This window comes from Mustela nivalis (genome assembly GCF_964662115.1).
Source record: "Mustela nivalis genome assembly, chromosome: 13".
NCBI lineage: Eukaryota > Metazoa > Chordata > Mammalia > Carnivora > Mustelidae > Mustela > Mustela nivalis.
Window position 1 is genome coordinate 72,568,804 of NC_139032.1, and position 21,389 is coordinate 72,590,192.

The window sequence follows — 21,389 nt, forward strand, 5'->3', positions numbered from 1 at the left end:
AGAAGGCGGCAGAAGGTAACGCTGTGCCTTTTGTGAACCTGATCTGGGAGACGACTGGCAGCTTCGTCTCTCCCTCTGCTGGCATACAGTGGCCATGCTGTAAGGAAATCCAAGCTATCATGCCTGGCAGAGAAGTCACTCAGAGGACACCCTAAAGATGAGACATCACATCAAGAGAGAGGCCTCCTGGAAAACTAAGGTGTCCTGACTGACAGTCAGCATCAAGGCCCTAGAATGTAAAAGAGGCCTTCTTTTACCTACCAGCCCAGCCCAGCCATATGAGTTGTTTCCATATGAGTGAGAGAACCACCTAGCCATGGAATTGTGAGTAATAATAAATTGTTACAAGCCATTAAATGGGGTGGGGGGTGGGGCAGGGGGCAGGGAGTAGCATTATGCAGTAATAGATGACCAAAACACTCTTGACATATGAAGAGGTGCAGAAGTCCAAATGAAATTAAGAGGATACTGTAATTGAGGTGCTTGGTTGGCTCAGTTAGTAGAACATGCAACATTTGATCTCGGGGTTGTGAGTTCAAGCCCTACACTGGGTGTAAAGATTACTTAAAAATAAAATCTTCCAAAAAAAAACCAAAAAACAAAAAGGAGACACTGCAATCAATGAAAAAAGGGGAACTTCTGAAAAATACAATGAGAACTTGGAAATTAAAAATAAACTGTGGGGGGCGCTTGGGTGGCTCAGTTGGTTAAGCAACTGCCTTCAGCTCAGGTCATGATCCTGGAGTCCTAGGATCAAGTCCCGCATCAGGCTGCCTGCTCAGTGGAGAGTCTGCTTCTTTCTCTGATCCTTTCCCCTCTCATGCTCTCTCTCTCACTCTCATTCTCTCTCAAATAAACAAACAAAATCTTTTCCAAAAGGGAAAAAACAAAATGTGAATGCCAAAAATAAAAACCCAATAGAGACTTTGAATAATAGGTTGGTCACTGCTGGAAAATAAATTTGCAAATTCCAACTTGAAGAACTTGCCAAAAACACATAGAAAAAAAATAATAGGAGACAGAAGCTATAAGACAATAGCCAACATAAGGACAGATCCAAAATATGGGATATTCACTTAAGAGAAATTGCAGGAGGCACCCGGGTAGCTCAGTCATTTAAGTGCCTGACGCTTTGTTTCAACTCAGGTCGTGATCTCAGGGTCATGGGACTGAGCCCCAAGTCAGGCTCCCTGCTCAGCACAGAGTCTGCTTGAGATTCTCTCTCCCTCTGCCCCTCCTACTTGTGCTCACTCTCTTTCTCTCTCCTTCTCTCTCTCTCTCTCAAATAAATAAATAAATCTTAATTAAAAATTAATATCAAAGGGAAAATTTCTTCTGCTTATGTATTCACATCCAAAGCACCTTTTGAGGTGATAGGCGTTAATGTTGAAAAATGAAAGTCATCTGAGTTTCATGGAATAAAAGAAAAATCTATGAAACAAGAGAGAAAGGAATTGTAATCTTGAAGAAAAGAAAACCAATCTGACCTAGGATTTCTTGTCTGAGACACCAAATACTAATGGAATATTTACAGAGTTCTAAGGAAAAGGAAGCAAGACATAGTACTATATTTAAGTCAAGGTATGACATTTTAGAACATGAAGGATCTCAGAAACTATACTATTGACATTTCTTTTTTTGATATATATTTTTTTTTCTTAGTAGATTCCATACCCAGCACAGAGCCCAACGCAGGACTCAGACTGAGAACTGTGAGATCAAGACCTCAGCCAAGATCAAGAGCTGGAAGCTCGACCAACTGAGCCACCCAGGCAACTCTTGACATTTCTTTTCTGAAAAAGATTTTGAAAAACATTCAAGCCAGAGAAAAACATCAGAATAAAGAATGTCAAGAAGGGAATCATAATTAAAAACAACGACAACAACAGACGTAAGAAACGAAACCAATAAAAACTCAGTTAAACAACTGATAACAGGGCATCTGGGTGACTGTCAGTTAACGTCCACCTTTGGCTCAGGTCACGATCTCAGGGTCCTGGCATCGAGCCCCACATCGGGTTCTCTGCACAGCGGGGAGCCTGCTTCTCCCTCTCCCTTTCCCTCTGTGCTCTGTCTCTCGCCCCACCTCAAATAAATAAATTAAATCTTAAAAAAAAAAAAAACACAGCTGCTGATATAAAATCATGGGCTTTTGGATAATAGTTAACAAAGGATTCTTAAAATCTAAAGCATAGGAAATGAAATCAATCTCAATCCAGCACAAACTTTAGAAATGATTTCAACCCTGCAGGATCCAGCATGCGTTCCTAGAACGGGGATCCATCATTTTAGCTTATCAAGATTCTGTATTCCAAGGGTGGGGGTTGTAAAATGTGGACATAGACCTTTGTCACAGTAATCATCTTCCAGCCTGCCCATCTGCCCCAGGCTCTTCAGAAGACAGTGAGTGGGAATAAATGGATTTTTCAGTAGAAACAGGCGGTACCAGTACCACAGGGCAAAAATGTGGCAAGGGGGCGCCTGGGTGGCTCAGTGGGTTAAAGCCTCTGCCTTCAGCTCAGGTCATGATCTCAGGGTCCTGGGATTGAGTCCCGCATCGGGCTCTCTGCTTGGCAGGGAGCCTGCTTCCTCCTCTCTCTGCCTTCCTCTCTGCCTACTTCTGATCTGTCTCTGTCAAAGGAATAAATAAAATCTTAAAAAAAAAAAAATGTGGCTAGGTAGCAATGGTAGGGAAAAGACAGAGTTTCTAGATACCAATCAGCTCTGCATGAGTCACCACAGTCATTAATCGGCCTGCTTTGTGTCCAGTCATTCAACAACCTAATAACAATGATTGTTATAATGAGCGCTAATCCCGATGACTCCTGTGTGTCATCTGGCACAGGCCAGCCACTGTTCTAAACCCTTCATTACTTATTACTAATTATTTTCATCTTATTCCACACAATAACCCCACGAGCTAGATGCTATCATTCTCCCCATTTTGCAGCGGAAGTAGCTGAAACACAGAGTGGGCAAGTAACGACACTAAAATCAACGCACATTAAGTGGTGGGAAAGCCACACTTGGAAACCAGGCATGTAGCTCCAGGAACACACCCTTAGCCACTGGTCATGCCGTGTCTCCCGTTACAGTCGCACTATACCGTCAGCCAATCAATAATTCCATCTTGTCCACAGACAATATCAAAGATACCCATTGTCTTCATGAAGTCCAGAAGCACCTAGCATCTTTCCCTGAGATTGGTGATGTCATTCTGACTTTTAATGCCCTGCGACCTCTTAATGCTCACAAACTATCCCTTTTCTAACCAGTCTAGAATCTTGGCTGCGTAAACATGGTAAGCTCATTAGAGTAACTTCTCCAGGTGGTGGATTCCATGGGGCCTACCAAGTTCGTAACAGTTTGCTTTGGAAGGAAAAACGTTCTGAGCAACTGAGCAACCTTATTAACAAGCCTAAGTAATTGAGGGTGAAATTTTCCCTTATCGCATTGTATATACCGAACTATTTAACTTTATCCACAGCCAGAACAATTCCTTGCCAGAAAGTAGCAAAACCAAGCAGGACACGCTGACCCGGTCCCAGGGCTCTGATTTTCTATATATACTCTTTCCATCTAATAGCCTGGGCTTGAAAGTTAAACAGACCCTTGAGAACTGACTCTGCTACTTATTAGATGTACTCAGGTCTGTTCCTTAACCTTTCTAAACCACTTTTGTAAAATGAAGCTAATTAAGTCCTAATACATGTTGGCTAATATGTGAATAGGCCTTGCCTTTCTACAGACTCCGTTCTCCCTGGAGCACAAGCCACTCCTTCAGAGCCTGCACCTAACCCTCAGTGTAACCATGAGCGAAGCCCTTGCGCGCACGCACACACACACACACACACACACATATACACACTCTCCTGGGTTTCTTGGCTGCGGTCTGGGGTGCGGCCCCATGGCTTGTCCCCCAGGATGGGAATCCTCTCAGACAGAATCCAAAAATGCATCTGGGGAACCCTTAGCTAGAACAGGAGTGTCAAAGAAGCAAGGGTTTAGCTTCGGCGGGCATGCCCGAGGGGCCAGTCTCTGAATGCCCCTTTACACACAAGCTCCGGCCTAGAGATGCGGTTTAAAACCTGAAGGCTCAGAACGGACTCAGTGATAAAAGTACATGGAAGAATTCTCACATAAATGAAAATGCTCTCACAGCCTGTTCTTCTCCCTGTAGCCAACTAATTACTAGTTCCTTCAACTCCATGCAGGGGAGACGAAAATGACTTCCTCGCATCTTGGAAAGTTACGTTACTGCTTTTTTCCTACCCTCTTGCCTACTCAATGCCAAGTTCAGCTAAGAAGCCTGCATCTTAAGAAGCCACAGTTATTCAGAAGGACACAAACATCCATTTAAGATCAAGACGGTTAAATTCACATCGTTCGTTGCTAATGTCTGGTATTGGCAAAGATGTGGAGAAATGAAGACCTTCGTGAAATGATTAGTGAGAGAGAATATTGGTGTGAACTTTTTTGAAAGACAATCTGGCACAATGTACTGAAAAATAACAATGTGTAGGTATACCTCTGATACAAAAATTATTTTCCAGAATTTATAACAAGGAATAATTATCTGTAGAGATGTGGGTACAAGGATGTTCACTATAGCATTTCTTATGATAGCAAACACACACACACACACACACAAAATATAACAAGCAGGAAAACAACCACAAGAAGGAACAGCCACATAATAAATTCTGTGTAGTTGATATATATAAGGTAGGAGACCATATCTAAGATCATGCTCAGAGAGGCATCAGTCATGAACAAAGGACCTGAACTGAAAGGGTTATCCATTTCCTTCACAATCTTGCCCGTGTTGCTAGTTTGTTTAGGAAAATCTACTTTATAGATGCCTCAAAGCTCCTGTCCCAGTTATTCCTCCCAAAACTTTAAATTAGTGGAGCAAAACAAGAACCATGTGTGCATATTTTATTACACTCAACAAGGCCTTGGGAAGGAACCTGGGATCCCTATATCCTAGGGCGAAAGGAAGCCAGAGGCGAGAGTGCGGTGTGGGGGCACCTGGGTAGCTCAGTGGGTTAAGCTTCTGCTTTCGGCTGAGGTCATGATCTCAGGGTCCTGGGATCCAGCCCTGCACTGGGCTCTCTGCTCTTCAGGAAACCTGCCTTCCCCCCACTTCTCTCTGCCTGCCTTTCTGCCTACTTATGATCTCTCTCAAATAAATAAATAAATAAATAAATATTTTTAAAAAAAGAGTGAAGTGTGGGAGATGTTCACGTGTGCAGGAGCTCAGGCATGCCCTTTCACTCCCAATGAGAAACAACGGTGCCTTAATCAAAGCCTCTTGCATTTAAGGGAAGCATGCTTTGGTTCAACCATCTTCTGATTCAGAGTCTTTGGCCTCTCTCTCCTTCCTGGGAGCTGGAGCAGTAGCGGGGGCCTGAAGCCATTACCCCCCACCATTAGAGACGTGACTAAGCAGGAGTCCGGGGGACTCCACAGGGAAAATAGTCAGGAAGCTGTTGGATACAAGCAATGCCCTGCTGAGTGCAGCAGTACCTGCCCAGCCCACATTTCCTTAGGTTTATGTGTCCTTGTGGCTTCCTTGTTTCAGAGTAGTAAAACAGGACACGTGTGGAATAAAACACAGCTAAAACAAAGGATTAGGATTTGGGGAGCAAAATCCCATTCGGAAGGAGCACTGGGAGGAACCTCGAACAGCGGCAAGTCCATTGGGCAATATCCCACACAGAGCAGAATCCCAGGGGGGCTACCTGTTGTGTCCGAGCCCACAGCGGGCCACTCCAGGACCAGAAACAACTGGCAGCTGAGAAGCTTGAGAGCCAAGGCTCACACAGAGAACAGACTCCTGACCTGGGAGAGAAATCAACAGACGCCTTGGCAGGGGTAGGGATTTACATCTAGCAATGACGGTGTTTACTTCACCACAGGCAGACTATGTGATACAGCCTCTGAGCAGAAGGTTCTGGAAACTGATGAATGGCAACGCATTTACTCCCTCTGGGGAGTAAAATTTTTCCTCCCTTCTTCCCCATTTCCTAGTTAAGACTGAAATGCTGTTATACTTCTCTAGAAGAAACGGCATCAGGCCTTTGATACTGCAGGAGATGAGCCGAATGAAAAGAAGGCTGCAGCCGCAGAGAGGGATTCCCAACACCTGGGGAATTCAAAGGTGCACAAAACGCATTTTGCAGTTCTCAGCAGATATGGTAGGGCCATGCCTCCTTGGGGTCAGGCTGTTAGGGAGATGACAGCCCCAGGTCTGCTCCCACACCAGCATCATCTCTCTCCCATCCTCCTCACATTTGAAATGCCACAGAGTTTCTCCCTCGGCCAAGGTTCTGTCTGGGGGCAGCCCTGGGGGCCAGGTGCAAGCTCTCTGGAACTAGAACCCTCTCGTGGGTGACATCCAAAGAGGCCCACCGGCAAGCAGCTCCTGAATCTGGCTCGGACTCTGGAGAGTCCAACCAACACCCGGTCGCAGGAGTTCTTGCAAGTCAGGAACCAGGATTCACATCCTGTGGATCCAGACAAACACTGGATAACCCTTGATACCCCAAAACGTGCTAAGCCTCAGTGGACAGGAACAGTCCACCGCTGTTCCCGTGGCAATCATGATGCCAAGAGACACTCAGTATCATCGAGAAAAGTCACCCATCAGCTTTTACAAAGTGATAACCAGAGATCTCAAAAGGAGAGGTCACAAGAATGATTGCCCACAGATACGGGTCTTCTTTTGAAGTGACAGAGGAATTCTGAAACTAGATAGTGGTAGTTGTTGCACAACTTTGTGAATATCCTAAAAAGCACCTTAACAGAGTGAATCTGATAGTATGTGCATTATATCTCACTTAAAAAAAAAGTCACTAAATAATGACAACAAGGGGACGACAGAGAAGAGCCAAGATCAGGATTTGTTCCAGGAAGACTGGTTCTTACTAGGCTGACATCTGTTTGGCCCTTGCACAAAATATTTCTTTCTTCTTCTCCTCCTCCTTCTTCTCTCCTCCTTCGAATTTTTTTTTTTTTTTTTAAGTCAGATGCATCTTTGAGAAGGTGAGTGATCAATACGGTGATAAAAGTTTTCCCCCAACAAACTCCTGCAGCCTTGAAAACACCATTTTCCGTATCACGTATCACGTCCTCCAGAAAGTTCCCTGATTCCTTTCCCACTTCCAAGATAAGAGCCCACACGGATTCCAGATTCCCTAAGTGTCCTTTGCTCACCTATGACTAACACTTTATACTGAAATTAGCTACGTGCTATCACCGGCCGTTGGCACCGCCTTGGCTCATGGAGCTACAGGAGAAATGTGTCTTGGGATGAACAGAACATCTTATCATCACCTTGTCAGGTTTTTAAAAAATGGGCACGTGATAGGATGAGCACTGGGTGTTACACTGAACTGATGAATCACTGAACATTATATCAAATACCAATAATGTACTATACCTTGGCTAATTGAATTTAAATTAAAAAAAATTTTTTAATTGATATGTTGTTTTTTTAATGCATCCAATTTAATTCTGCACTTCGGCAATTGTACAACAAGCCATTTGCTACCGAAAACAATAGTATATCATAAAATGTTTTCTCTGAGGGAACGTGCTTCATTCACGCCAAGAATAAATCAAGTGGACCCCATGAGGGATTTTTTTTTTTTTTTAACCTCGGTGCAGGTCAAGAGGGAGAATGAATCAGAGCATCGGAATCTGTGCTTCCCAGTGGGTGAGGAGATAAAACAACATTCTCCTTTCCCTTTTCCCTGAAAACCTTTCAGTATCACAAAACTTTTTTTTTTTAAAGATTTATTTATTTATTTATTTGACAGAGAGAGAGATCACAACTAGGCAGAGAGGCAGGCAGAGAGAGAGAGAGGGAAGCAGGCTCTCTGCTGAGCAGACAGCCCGATGCGGGACTCGATCCCAGGACCCTGAGATGATGACCTGAGCTGAAAGCGGCAGCTTAACCCACTGAGCCACCCAGGTGCCCTCAGTATCACAAAACTTTTAAGCAGAGTCATTAAGTCTATGCAAAACCACTGCAGAACCTGCAGTCTATTCCTGCCTTTCCTCTTCCTCACCGTTCCCAGATTTTCTTAGAAAACCGAAGAGCTACAACGTCATGACATGCTGTAACATGGAGTTTGGCCAAGAGTTTCAGGGTTTCATGAAAATGAGGATTTTGCCAACCCACTGAATTCACCCAACATGCACCCCAACCTTCAGAGCGGCTGAAAAACATGGTCCTCCTGAAAAACATGGTCCTCCTCGACTGGCAGATTCCTCTGAGACACAAGCCCCATCTCCCACTGGGTACCACTCAGAGCTCCCAGAAGCCAACATCACAATGTCCACCCCCTGGGCCTTTGGTGGGCCATGTGCACAGTGCCAGAGTCACCACAAGAACACCCTAGCTGGGGTTCCAGAAACACCATCTCTGAGAGCCCCTCCTTGTTTGGTAGAAAAATGTTCAAACGCACAGAACAAGAGAAACACAGAAAGTATATGCCAGTGAACTCCCAAGACCCACCCTGCAACACCTGCTCACAGTCTGTCATTTAAGACCCCTCAGAGATCGTAATAACACTAGATAGCTCCTGATACCCTAGATGCTTCAGCATGCGTCTCCCAAAATGAGAATGTCATCCCCAGTATTACGATGCCATGACACTAGCTAACAGAAGGAACAGGAGTTTCCTAACACTCACTAATACTCAGCCCATGTCCCAAACTCACCGACCTTCTGCAGTGAGAGTCCCTCCCTGAAACCACGCCCAGTCCCAGCCCGGCCCTCTCCCTCCCCCACGCACCAGACACCGCAGCCCCCTCCTCGAGTACCTGTGCAAAATGTGCCATCATTTGGAATGAATGTTTTGTTGTTGTTTGTGGCTCGATATCCTTCTAGGCAAATGCAGTAAAAGCCTCCGAGTGTGTTGTGGCAAGATGTGTGGTTTCCGCAGACCACAGTGGCTCCAAACTGGCACTCGTTTTTATCTGTGGATACATGGAGACAACGCACAGAAAGGGCTATCAATCCATACCACGTCCAATAACCCAGACTGTCCTCCTGGGCTACAGACCTGGGAGCTGCTATTCTGTGACAACATCCCAAGGGTCTCCTCACGATGCTTCTCAGACTGCAGGGCGTGGGTCCCCCACAGTCATGGGCCAGGCATATATATAAAACCACAAGAGAGGGGCACCCGGGGGGCTCAGTCGGGTAAGCAGCCGACTCTTGATTTAGGCTCAGGTCATGATCTCAGGGTCATGAGATCGACCCCCAAGTTGCACATAGAGTCTGCTAAAGTTTCTCTCTCCCTCTGCGCCCCCCTACCCCCCGACACACACTCATGCTCTCTCTAAAATAAATAAATCTCTCTAAAATAAATAAGATTTTTAAAACACACACACAAACAAGAGAAATCCAGCATCTTAGTCTGAACATTCATCTTATTTGAAGATTGGGAGAAGGGGTTGCACATTCCCACATCAACCATGTTCATCTGTCATTATATACTACTCCAGCTCTGTCTTCCAAGCTGCGGGTTGCGATTCTTTTCCCATCTCTTCACACTCAAAAAGACCTTGTGAAAGAAACACACGCAGCAGCACCCCATTTCCAGCTCAGCCAGCCACACTCTCTTGCTTTTCTCATGAAATGCAGAGTAGGACAATCTTGCATCCAGTGAGTAACCGGAAAATTTGTTACTTCTGAGTTACCAGGAAACGCAATGGAATTAGTGCTTAAGCCTCATCCGGGAGCAGAGCTGATATTGAGGCAGGAACAGCTCCTGTTAATCGTCAACGACCCATGTGAATAATATTAGTCACCCCGTGAGAAGGAGCTGAGGTAGAGGATGCAGGCGAGTCTGCAGAAGCCTGTCCTGAGCATTTTTAATGTAGTCATTGGACATATATGTCGAATGAAGGTAAAATTACCCTCCTGGTTCTGTCCTGCAGCTCAGGGCTCGGCAAACTTTCTGTGAAGGGCCGTCTCCACGGGCAAGTGCTCACCTATGCTTTTAGAGCACGAAGCAGCCACAGACCATAAGCAAACAAATGAGCAACGTTGTCTTCTAATAAAAGTCTATTTAGAAAAACAGGCAGGCCAGCCTCTGCTGACTCTGGCCTGGCCTTACCAGCAGAAGAACTCCTGAGACCAATTTCTTATGCATACTTTCAGAGTTGATCTCTGCCACTGTTTTTTTGTTGTTTGTTTGAGGGTGGGGGGGGGGGGTGTCATCAGTTTATGCACTGGAGTTTTTCGGATTGTTATTTAGTGTTTGACTATAGCATGGGTTTGCCTCTCGCAATGGCACTCAATTCCTGCTGCCTCAAAAGTACCCTTCCCCAAATCCGGCCTTCCTTTTTTTTTTTTTTTTTCTCCCTATTTTCCTTACAGGTGTTATCTTTTTGGAAATGTCGCCAAAGATGGAACACAGCTCACGGTTAACACTGTCTGCGGTGTGATCTGCATGGGAGCAGGGAGAGACAGTCCTCAAGCCACCGCCTGGCCAAGTGTCCAGCCCAGCTGATGAGCCCGGCACGGGGCTTTCGGACACCAGTCCAGCCACCCATAAGATGCTTCATTCCTGTCCTCGGCTAGTGTTTCTGAGACAGGTCTCCCCAGCAGGTTTCACCAGAAGGGACAGTGGGTTTGTAGAGAATTCTAAATTTCTGAGGCCCCTTGACTGCAGACCACGTTATAACATGCAGGGCACATAGGTAATGTCACCTGTGACCCATGGTGTGGTCTCAGCAGGCCACATACTGGCGTAGGCAGTGTCTAGTGTCTGAGAGCAAGTACCATATAAACCAAGAAGCCCCTTCCTCCCGTTAAGAGAAGTTTCGATTCAGAAGTCAAGGGGCAATCAGGAGTGAGGTGAGCTTCTGCAGGCGGGGGACGGCCTTCGGGGAGGGAGCAGAGGAGGCTGTCCGTGCTCATTTCCCACCTCGCTTCCAAGCCCCTGCTAGAGAGCCATGGGAGGAGAAGGATTCGAGAAGTGCCCCAGGAACTTCAGACTGCAGGGCAGCCACAATTCTCCTGGGCTCTCTCCCAAAGAGAGAGGGTCCAAGGGGGGCACAGATCAAGCCTGCAGGAGCGGGCCATGGTGTGTGACTGTGAGAGAGTGTATCTGTGAAGTAGAATATGACTTTTGGAACTAGGAATTGTCCCTACTCTTTAGGAAGAAGAAACCCAAAGACATCACAAGGCTGTCTACACAGTCAGTGCACAGCCGCAAGGCAAACTGTCAACATTCGTAGTGCACATAACAAGGAGGACACACTGGGAGGACAGTGTGGTTCTCCTAACATTCACTCTGAGAAACGTTGAGCCCGGATACTGCTCGAGTCTCACACGGGAGGCCATGAAGCCAAAAAATTACCTCAGATCCTTCCTAAAAGCCTTTGTATTCCTTTAAGCCACCCAAGTTTTGGGCAACAACTCCAAAAAATCTGGAGGATGAATTCCGTCCGGGAGACCTAAGACTCAAAGCAATACTACTTCATCAATTAGCCCAAAAGTCCAATAGGCAATTGTGTTTTGCTTTCCCTCGGGGTACGAATACAAATCATCTTACATCGAAACAACCAGGAGCAATTAAGGAAGGCAGTATTTACTCAAGTTGTTAAGTTAAACTCGGGACTTGAAACAGATTTCAAATTTGCATCGGGCCAGAGAATTTCCAGAGACTCAAGTTCAACGACCCTTTAAGGAAGATACTTCCTTGCAAACGCCCCAAACTGGCTATACCCAAATACTAAAACAAAGGCCTATTATAATGGACAAGACTTCTTGTGATGAAAACAGGTGAGCAAAGCAATGTCTTCCCCACAAGGACATTAGCTCTGTAACACTAGAGAATCTCCTTACGTGACCCCACTTTCCAACTTCACCCAAGAGCCACAGCTTACCCATACAGTAAGTTCTCCCGTTGCCCACGAATCCGTATTTGCAGACACACATCTTCATCCCTTCGGCTTGCTTGCAGGTAGCGTGTTCATGGCAAGTGGCACAGACATCTAAACCAGAATCACACATCATAGATTACAGGAAAAGAAAAATGCGATCGCCTTCCTCTGGACAAGCCACAGTTTGGGTAGTAGACATTTACAATGGAGAACCAGAATGGGAACAGCCGAATGATAAAAAACACATCTGACACCATCCTTAAAAACCTGCCACGGCTACTTACTGCCCACAGAGAGGAGTACAAAATACAAACAGTATTTTGTACTTTTTGTACAAAAATACCTCAACCTGCCATCAAACCTCTTAACAGTCTGACTCTAAGCCAACTCCTAGCCCAAGCCTCACTGTTCTCAAACCCAAACCACACACAATATTCTTTAAGCAGGAGGCTGATGACTCTTTTTCACGCATGCTGTCCCCTGTCCTACTTCATGCCCTAGTCACGATGTTCCCTTCGAGGAAGGGAAATGCCTATCTCCTTCTCCGTCCTGCTAGCACCCATTCCTACTTGAAGACTCACCTTAAACCCCATATTCCCCCTGGTGTCATCCCCACTCCTCTGTTCTCCTGGAAAATTTAATCTCTTTGTGCTCCACTAACACTTGCACATTCCCACATCGGCCGTGTTAATCTGTCATTATATATGGTTCCAGGCTGCAGGACTGCGTCATTTGCCCCAAATCGTCAGGGCACAGTATGAACATCCAAGGCACTTTTCCTGAGTGACTGCATAAAGGAACTTGCAGTCCTGCTCGCCACAACTCAAAAAGCAAGTGGAAGGGAGAAGAACTCATCTATGTCTCTTACCCCACCGGTGTTTCTTTTAGGGAAAAAGTGAATGTGCTTAAAATGTCAGTGAGATGAACAGCCGGGTTCCAGCCGGATGACCAGGTCCAATTACTTCGACACGCAGCAGGGATGTGGGAGGCTAACACACGCAAACCTACTAGAGGGTGACGGGTACATGGCCCAAGGTCAAGCAAGGACTTCTACCTGAGGCTCTGTGGGGTATCATGTTGTCCTCTCAGTGTCTGTAATTTCAGGAGGGGCCTCAGTTGGGAGAGTCAGCGTGGAATTCCATCTCAGTCTTGACCTCGTAACTACCCAGGGAATAAACACTCAGCCCTCGGGTTGCTCTAGACAACTGAGACAGAGAGATTTCCAAGTACAGACAGCCCCGACTTACAATGGTTCAACTTGCAATCTTTCGACTTGACAGTGGTGCAAAAGCAATACACATTCAGTAGAAAGCGTACTTCAAATTTTGAATTTGGATCTTTCCCCAGGCTGGGGGTATGCGGTGTGATCCTCTCTCAGAACACCGGGTGGTGGCAGCCAGCTCGAGCTCCAGCCAGCCAGGCGATCACGGGGGCAGACACCCGGTAAATTCACAACGTTCTACACCCACACGACCATTCTGTTTATCACTTTCAGTACAGTATTCAATACGTCCCAGGAGAGGGTCCACACTTGGTTATACAACAGGCTGGGTGTCATGCGGTTTTGCCGGACTGCTGGTGAACACCAGGGTTTTGTGCACATTTACAGTAGGCTAGGCTAAGCTATAATGTTTGACAGGTTAGGAGTATTAAATGTATTTTCGACTTAGAAGATTTCCAAGTTATGATGTAACCCACCCAATCATAAGTTCAGGAAGATCTGTATTGATTGCTAACCTGCCTTTTTCTTTCCTTTAAAAAAAAAAAATATTTTATTTATCTATCTCAGAGAGAGAGTAAGAGCAGGGGAGTGGGAGGGATCAGGGAGAGGGAGAAGAGGGCTCCCCGCTGAGCAGGGAGCCTGACATGTGACTCCATCCAGGACTCTGGGCTCACGACCTGAGCCGAGGGTAGACACTTAACTGAATGAGCCACCCAGGCTCCCCTGCTTTTTCTTTTAAAACGAGTATAACACAGAAATGAGACAAACTGCAGCTTATCCCTAAGTAATACTAAATTAACTGCGGAATATTTTACAAAATTTATTATATCCCAGACCATTAAAAAAAATGCAACAAAGTCAAACATAGAAACTATAGAAGTCGGGGGCGCCTGGGTGGCTCAGTGGGTTAAAGCCTCTGATGGCTCAGGTCATGATCCCAGAGTCCTGGGATCAAGCCCCGCATGAGGCTCTCTGCTCAGCAGGGAGCCTGCTTCCCTCTCTCTCTCTGCCTGCCTCTCTGCCTAGCTGTGATCTCTGTTTCTCAAATAAATAAATAAAATTAAAAAAAAAAAAAAACTATAGAAGTCATAGTATCCGACTACCATGTAATAAGACTACAAAATAAAAACACTAGCATTCCCAAAAGAAACCTACTTGGACACTACAGAACACTCTCCCAAATAAATTCTTGGGACAAAAAGGATAGCAAAACTGAAATGGCTGGAGGCACCTGGCTGGCTCAGTCAGGTGTGTGATTCTTGATCTCAGGGTTTTGAGTTTGAGCCCCAGGTTGGATGTGGAGATTACTTAAATAAAATTTTTTTTTAATTGGAATGATTAGTACTAGATATGAAAATGTATCCACTCCAGAAAATTTGAGTTTTTCATGCTTTTGTACTTTAAAAAGAGAGAAGCAAAAGCAGGCAGCACGAGGGGGAGGGGAAGCCCTAGAATTTTAATGCAAGAAATTGCAGGGGGACCTTCCTTAAAAAGAAGGGCCTGGGTGACTCTGTCGGTTAGGTGTCTGCCTTCAGCTCAGGTCATGCTCCCAGGGTCCTGGAATCAAGCCCCACCTCGGGCTCCTTGCTCTGCAGGGAACCTGCTTCTCCCTTTCCCTCTGCCCCTCCACTTCCCCAAACCAACCCCCAACATGTTTGCACATACGTGCTGCTCTCTCTCTCACTCTCTCTCTCTCTCTCTCTTTCTGGTGCTCTTTCTCACTCAAATAGATAAAATCTTGTAACAAAGAGAGGGAAAGAGGGAGGAAGGAAGGAAGGAATAAAAGAAAATACAGGATTTGGGAGTTGGGGTGAGGAAATAGTAAAGAAAAAAAGTATTAGAAATTACATTCAAATTCAGTGAAAAAAAAGTTTCCCCAAAGTCAGTGCTCTATAAAGACCAGCAGTCATGATGCAAGTGGGACCGGTGAGAGGAGCGAAGAGCTTATGCAAACACTAACATTAGGAATACGAAAGAGCTTGTAAGAAAAAAATACAAGTTTTTTTTTTTTAATTACAGATGAAAGATTTGCAGTTAAACATGCAGATTTAGTACATCTTCAAAGCTCCCCCTCCCCCATGACATGAAGCTCCGGAAAGGTATCAACCCTGGCAGACGAGAGGACAGGAGAGGAGGACGGCGACAATATTTCAGAAGCTGCAGGAGACAGAAGCATGTAGATACTCTGTTCCCCGCGCTAACCCTGGCATGAGATGGAGTTTACAGCCTGAAGGAAATGGACCAGAGCGGCTCCTGAGTTTCGGGGCAACAGGCAGAGCTGAAGTGAGAAATGGGTCGACACACTTAAATGTCCATCAGTACAACCATTTTAACATTTTAACGAAGAACATTTTTAAATTGGTGCCATGAGACACTGTCAATTCATAATCACATGCAATGCAACCAACATCCTGGAAATACCTTTTAAATAATGGTTCCTGGGGGCGCCTGGGTGGCTCAGTGGATAAAGAACTCCTCAAACTCAACACACACAAAACAGACAATCATATCAAAAAATGGGCAGAAGATATGAACAGACACTTCTCCAGTGAAGACATACAAATGGCTATCAGACACATGAAAAAATGTTCTTCATCACTAGCCATCAGGGAGATTCAAATGAAAACCACATTGAGATATCACCTTACACAAGTTAGAATGGCCAAAATTAGCAAGACAGGAAACAACATGTGTTGGAGGGGATGTGGAGAAAGGGGAACCCTCTTCCACTGTTGGTGGGAATGCAAATTGTGCAGCCTCTTTGGAGAACAGTGTGGAGATTCCTCAAGAAATTAAAAATAGAGCTTCCCTATGACCCTGCCACTGCACTCCTGGGTATTTACCCCAAAGATACAGATGTAGTGAAAAGAAGGGCCATCTGTACCCCAATGTTTATAGCAGCAATGGCCACGGTCGCCAAACTGTGGAAAGAACCAAGATGCCCTTCAACGGACGAATGGATAAGGAAGATGTGGTCCATATACACTATGGAGTATTATGCCTCCATAAGAAAGGACGAATACCCAACTTTTGTAGCAACATGGACGGGACTGGAGGAGATTATGCTGAGTGAAATCAGTGAAGCAGAGAGAGTCAATTATCATATGGTTTCACTTATTTGTGGAGCATAACAAATAGCATGGTGGACATGGGGAGTTAGGAGAAGGGAGTTGGGGGAAATGGAAGGGGAGGTGAACCATGAGAGACTATGGACTCTGAAAAACAATCTGAGGGGTTTGAAGTGTTGGGGGGGTGGGAGGTTGGGGGAACCAGGTGGTGGGTATTAGAGAGGGCACAGATTGCATGGAGCACTGGGTGTGGTACAAAAACAATGAATACTGTTATGCTGAATATAAATTAAAAATAAATTTTTAAAAAACATTTTTTTAAATTAAAAATAAAATAAAATTTTAAAAAAGCCTCTGCCTTCGGCTCAGGTTGTGATCCCAGGGTCTTGAGATTGAGCCCCCCATCCCCCCCATTGGGCTCTCTGCTCAGCAGGGAGGCTGCTTCCCCACCCTCTCCCCCCACCGCCTGTCTCTCTGCCTACTTGTCATTCTGTCAAATGAACAAATAAAATCTTAATAAATAAATAAATAAAGGTTCCTGAGTCAAGTCCTTAAGTCCAGTATGAACAGCCGTATAATGACAAACACTCTCCCAGTGTGTACGTCCAGTGTGATAACAAAAAATAAATACCGTATTTATGAAATCATCAACAACAAAATGGGAAAATGCTTGATTTTTTTTCTGATATGGAGTATTTGTCTTTATAAACATGGAAGCATTTATATACATCCAGTTCCAGAAACTCACATCAGACGGGAAAAAAAAAAAGATTATTTCATTCCACTGTCGAGTGAATCTAATACACACACACACACACACACACACACACACACACAAAATTACGAAATAAAGGAGCACCACCCACTCAGATAAATTAACGGAAGTCCAGTCTGAATTAGTGAAAGACAGAATGTAAAGTTTTTTAAATAAATTGAATTAAGTTCAAGTTCATTCAATAATCAGAACCAAACAAAATAAGGCCTTGTAAGAAGGCAGCCAGATACAGGGGGGAAAGCAAACACTGGACCTAATTGTCAGAACCGGACCCTAAATCTAGCTGAGTCTTACTCATTATACAACCTTTAGCGAGTCACTGAACCTCTCGCAATCCCAGTTTTTTCATCTGTAAAACGAGGGCTTTGGGCTTCTCAAATTTTAAAGGGCATTCAGGGGTACCTGGGTGGCTCGGGCAATGATTTCAGGGTCATGATCTCAGGATCCTGGGATTGAGCCCCAGTGATGGGCCAGCCCTGCACTAAGCAGTGAGTCTGCTTGTCTCCTTCTCTCTGCTACCTCCACTCCCCCCACAAAACTCTCTCTCCAAGATAAATACAGAAATATTTTTTAAAAATTTAAAGGGGCATTCAAATCACCTGGGGATGGTGCTAAACCACAGGCTCCGATTCAGGGCGGGGCCCAGCATTTTGCATTTCTTTTTTTTTTTTTTTTAAGATTTTATTTATTTATTTGACAGAGAGAGACACAGAGAAAGGGAATACAAGTAGGGGGAGTGGGAGAGCGAGAAGCAGGCTTCCTGTTGAGTAGAGAGCCTGATGTGGGGCTCAATCCCAGGATCCTGGGATCATGACCTGAGCTGAAGGCAGATGCTTAATGACTGAGCCACCCAGAGAGACCACATTTTAAGCAGCAGGGGTTAAGTGGCCTCCAAAGTTCTTGTTCCCTAATTGGCCGACACTTCATCCTTAGGGAACCTGTTTTGATGACCCACTAGGAATAATTTAGCAAAGTGAACCCCAGAAGGACAGTATTTGGCATGTCTGGCTCCATGAATGTCTGTTCCCCATACTGGCAAAAAGACGACCTATATGCTGGGCTGCCAAAGGCTTCTCAGACCACCTGCAGGAGGGAAGCAGTTTCCAGAGGAAGAAAGGCCTCAACTAAAGCTTCTTACTCAGCCTATATTTAACCTAGTCTGCGGAGCCTTATGTGGTAACTTCTGAGTTCTAATTGCTTGAGGGACAAAGAAGCCTCTTGGTGGGGGGAGAGCGTGCAGCACACACACATCATGGGGCAGTGATACAACTTATCCTAAAGAAAGGGGCAGGAAGCACAATCCTGAAAAAATCCAAGAAATATCCAAGATCCAAAAATCCAAAAATTCAAAAAAATCCAAGAAAAGATAGGGCGGGGAGGGCTGCTTCTAACCACACAATGGTTTCCACCATTCATCAGCCCCTAGCTCAGTTAAGAATCACCTACAGATATGGGGGCTACTTTGTCCCGGTTTTAATACTACAAGCCCTGTGACCCAGAAAACCCCTCATTACGGCGCCAACAAAGACAGCTGGTCTCCCTACCTGGAGAGTTTGTTAAAACAGAATCCCCAGAGAGTCTGATTCGGCCTGAGAATCTGCATTCAAAAAAAAGCTCCCAGGTAGACCACACTACTGGTCACATGGCAAGTCTAGTTCAACCTCAAGGTCAGAATCCTGGGGAAAGAAAAAGCAACCCTGACGATGTCATCCACCAAGCCTAGACTGATGCAGAACATAGCTGGACCAAGGTGACCGTGATAATTATCCAAGGAATGGAAGTTCTCCAGGCCAGTTGGGAGACCACCGCACCTTTGCTGTATAACCTGAGGGGAAGTGGGAGCAGGAGGGCGTCTTCACATCCGTATCAAGGAGGACTTAAGGGACGCCTGGGTGGCTCAGTTGGTTGGACGACTGCCTTCGGCTCAGGTCATGATCCCGGAGTCCCGGGATCGAGTCCCACATCGGGCTCTCAGCTCCATTGGGAGTCTGCTTCTCCCTCTGACCCTCTCCTCGCTCATGCTCTCTCTCACTGTCTCTCTCTCAAATAAATAAATAAAATCTTTAAAAAAAAAAAAAAAAAGGAGGACTTAATTTTGTCAAAACAGACTCTCAGGACAGCAGAGAGGTGGCTGCTGCATAGGGACTGAGGGAACCTACCCCCAACCCTCTGGCCTAGGGATACCTAGAATGACTGGCAGAGAAACAGGACAGTGGGCATTCCAAAGTCTAGAGGGACAACCAGGCTAAATACTCTTGGTGACTATTCTTGGAACATCCAGAGAGACAACCCCCATCCGCTTCCCTTCAGCACTCTGTATCAACTAAGCCAGCTAAAACCACAACCAACACTCAGAAGCCAAGACGGGTTTTGGTGCGCCCACCGAGGCTGGGACACTTCTCTCTTGCTCCCTGGCTCCGTGCTGTTAGGCAAATTGACCTGCCCGTCCTCCGGTTTTAATCTGTGAGACAGAATTCTGTCATGAGACTTCAGTGAGAAACAGCAATGCTGTATGAGCAGGAAAGCACTAGGCAGAGGGCTGATTTACATGAATATTTCTGTCTCTCCCCGTAGATACTGTTATTATGGCTGGAAACAGGTCATGTGAGAGGCAGGGCGTGCCACTTGGCCCAGAGGTTCCGACCAGGGGTGAGATGAAGGGGGGACAATCACAGCTCTGCCACTGGACTAGCTGTGTCATCCTAGATGGGGCTCTGGGCCTCCGCCTCCTAGAAATCTGACTATGAGGATAATAAAGACCTGCCTCATACGGCTGCTGTAAGAAATGAGCCAATACACGTAAAGCAATTAGAATACGTTAGATGCTGTTGTAACAACCACTTGTCAACTCCAGGAAAGACTACATGAAGGTACTGACAGCTGGCCACCTCCCAGATACACCAATGAAGAGGGTGACAGAGCTGCGTTAGTGCAAAAATCCGAAGCAATATTGTCATGTAGACAGATGCCTCCGTATTTGTGGGGCTGATAGTCCAGGATCCTTAATATCTTAATTTACATAATATCCCCTGCCTGCCCCACAATCTCCCAGCCTTCTGGGTAACACCTGACTCAGACCTCAGAAGCTTAAGCGACCAAGACCAACGTCCAGTGGGGCCCACCATACGTAGCCTCCAAACCAAGAACCAAGCCTCGCTAACTGCTCCAATCGCAAAACTTTTGCGTTTTGAGTCAAGCAGCCTTTCATTTAGGCCACACCCTCGGTTCGTGCCCAGCAAGTCGCCCCCTGATGCATTCTCTCGCACCTGACTCACATTCTCAAGCAGGTGGAAAACTGTTTCTTGAATCCATGCAATTAACTTCCCCTGTCTGCTCTCCAGAGCAAAGTCCAAGAGGCCACTTGCTACTGGGGCTGCAGAGACAGAGGAACCCATTTTGGGACAGGACCAGAAGGCTGAGGACACACCCAGGGCCAAGACCCCAGCAGTGGAAGACAGGGAGGAGGATCTTTTCCATCAGCTTGAATCCCACTCCCTTACTTTGAGCAACTCTAAGTCACTCCAAAACAATTCACTCACCACCCCCATGCCTCCTCTTTCCCCCGCTACATGGTGACGTCACGTGCACTTTACACAGCAAGAACAAACTCCCAGGCCTCTCCACCACCATCACTCCCCAAGATTCTCAAGGCCTCCGCCTGTCCTCCCTCCGGCCTTCCCAACCCAGCCAGTCCTGAGCCAACAAGTCCCCAGCCACTCCCGACTCAGGACTGTGCCTGAGAAGGTTAAGAAACAGGACTGACTGGTTCCACCCTTCCTCACCCATTCCTAACCTTCCATTCCCCTGGGCTTGGCACCCCACCCACCCATCAACACCCTCCTGCTCTACCAACTGTGTGTCTCACACTTCCCTTCCACGCAGCCTCTGACTTCTTCTCCCTGAAATGTCTTTGATACCGATGCAGGGCAATTCAGCACACGCTACCAGTGAGACACTGCATATACACAGAGACAATGGCCAGGCCATAGATAAAAATAGAACTCAGGCCCACATGGAGGCCTGAGGCAGCCATCATCAGGCCGGGAAGTCAAACCACAGCCTCCAGCCATAAGACCCAAATGGTCGGGATTTAATCGCTAACAGCTGGCTTCCCTAATTGTTGCCCTCGCTTCACGCTTAGGACCAATCAGAGAGCGCCCAGTACACTCCCCTAACCAATCACTTAGAACGTCTGCTGTTAGGATACCACCTCCAGCTTCTCCAGGCCACCAGCTTCAAGCCAGGGGCACAAGAGAAGCCTCCCCCTTTGATCCGCTATCAGGCTCTCAGAGTGATGCCAACTGACTCTCCTGATGTAACAAACTCTGTATAAAGAGCCCTTGCCTCTTCCTATTTGGGTGGTCTTCATTTCCCTTCCTACCAAATTCCTATTACAAGCCACAGCCCGTGACTCACA

General features: G+C 46.0%; 1 protein-coding gene across 8 annotated transcripts in view; it reads right to left on the reverse strand.

Annotated features, from left to right (window-relative positions):
- Nucleotides 1–21,389, reverse strand: part of SUSD1 (sushi domain containing 1) — a 136,635-nt gene that overhangs the window by 104,949 nt on the left and 10,297 nt on the right. For all 8 annotated transcript variants that reach the window (XM_082696898.1, XM_082696893.1, XM_082696896.1 and 5 more), the window contains exons 2-3: nt 11,911–12,018; nt 8,833–8,988 (exon numbers count right to left, since the gene is read on the reverse strand). In XM_082696898.1, the coding sequence (XP_082553024.1) occupies nt 8,833–8,988; nt 11,911–11,968 (214 nt within the window). In that variant the 5' untranslated portion in view covers nt 11,969–12,018. The remainder of the gene's footprint in view (nt 1–8,832; nt 8,989–11,910; nt 12,019–21,389) is intronic.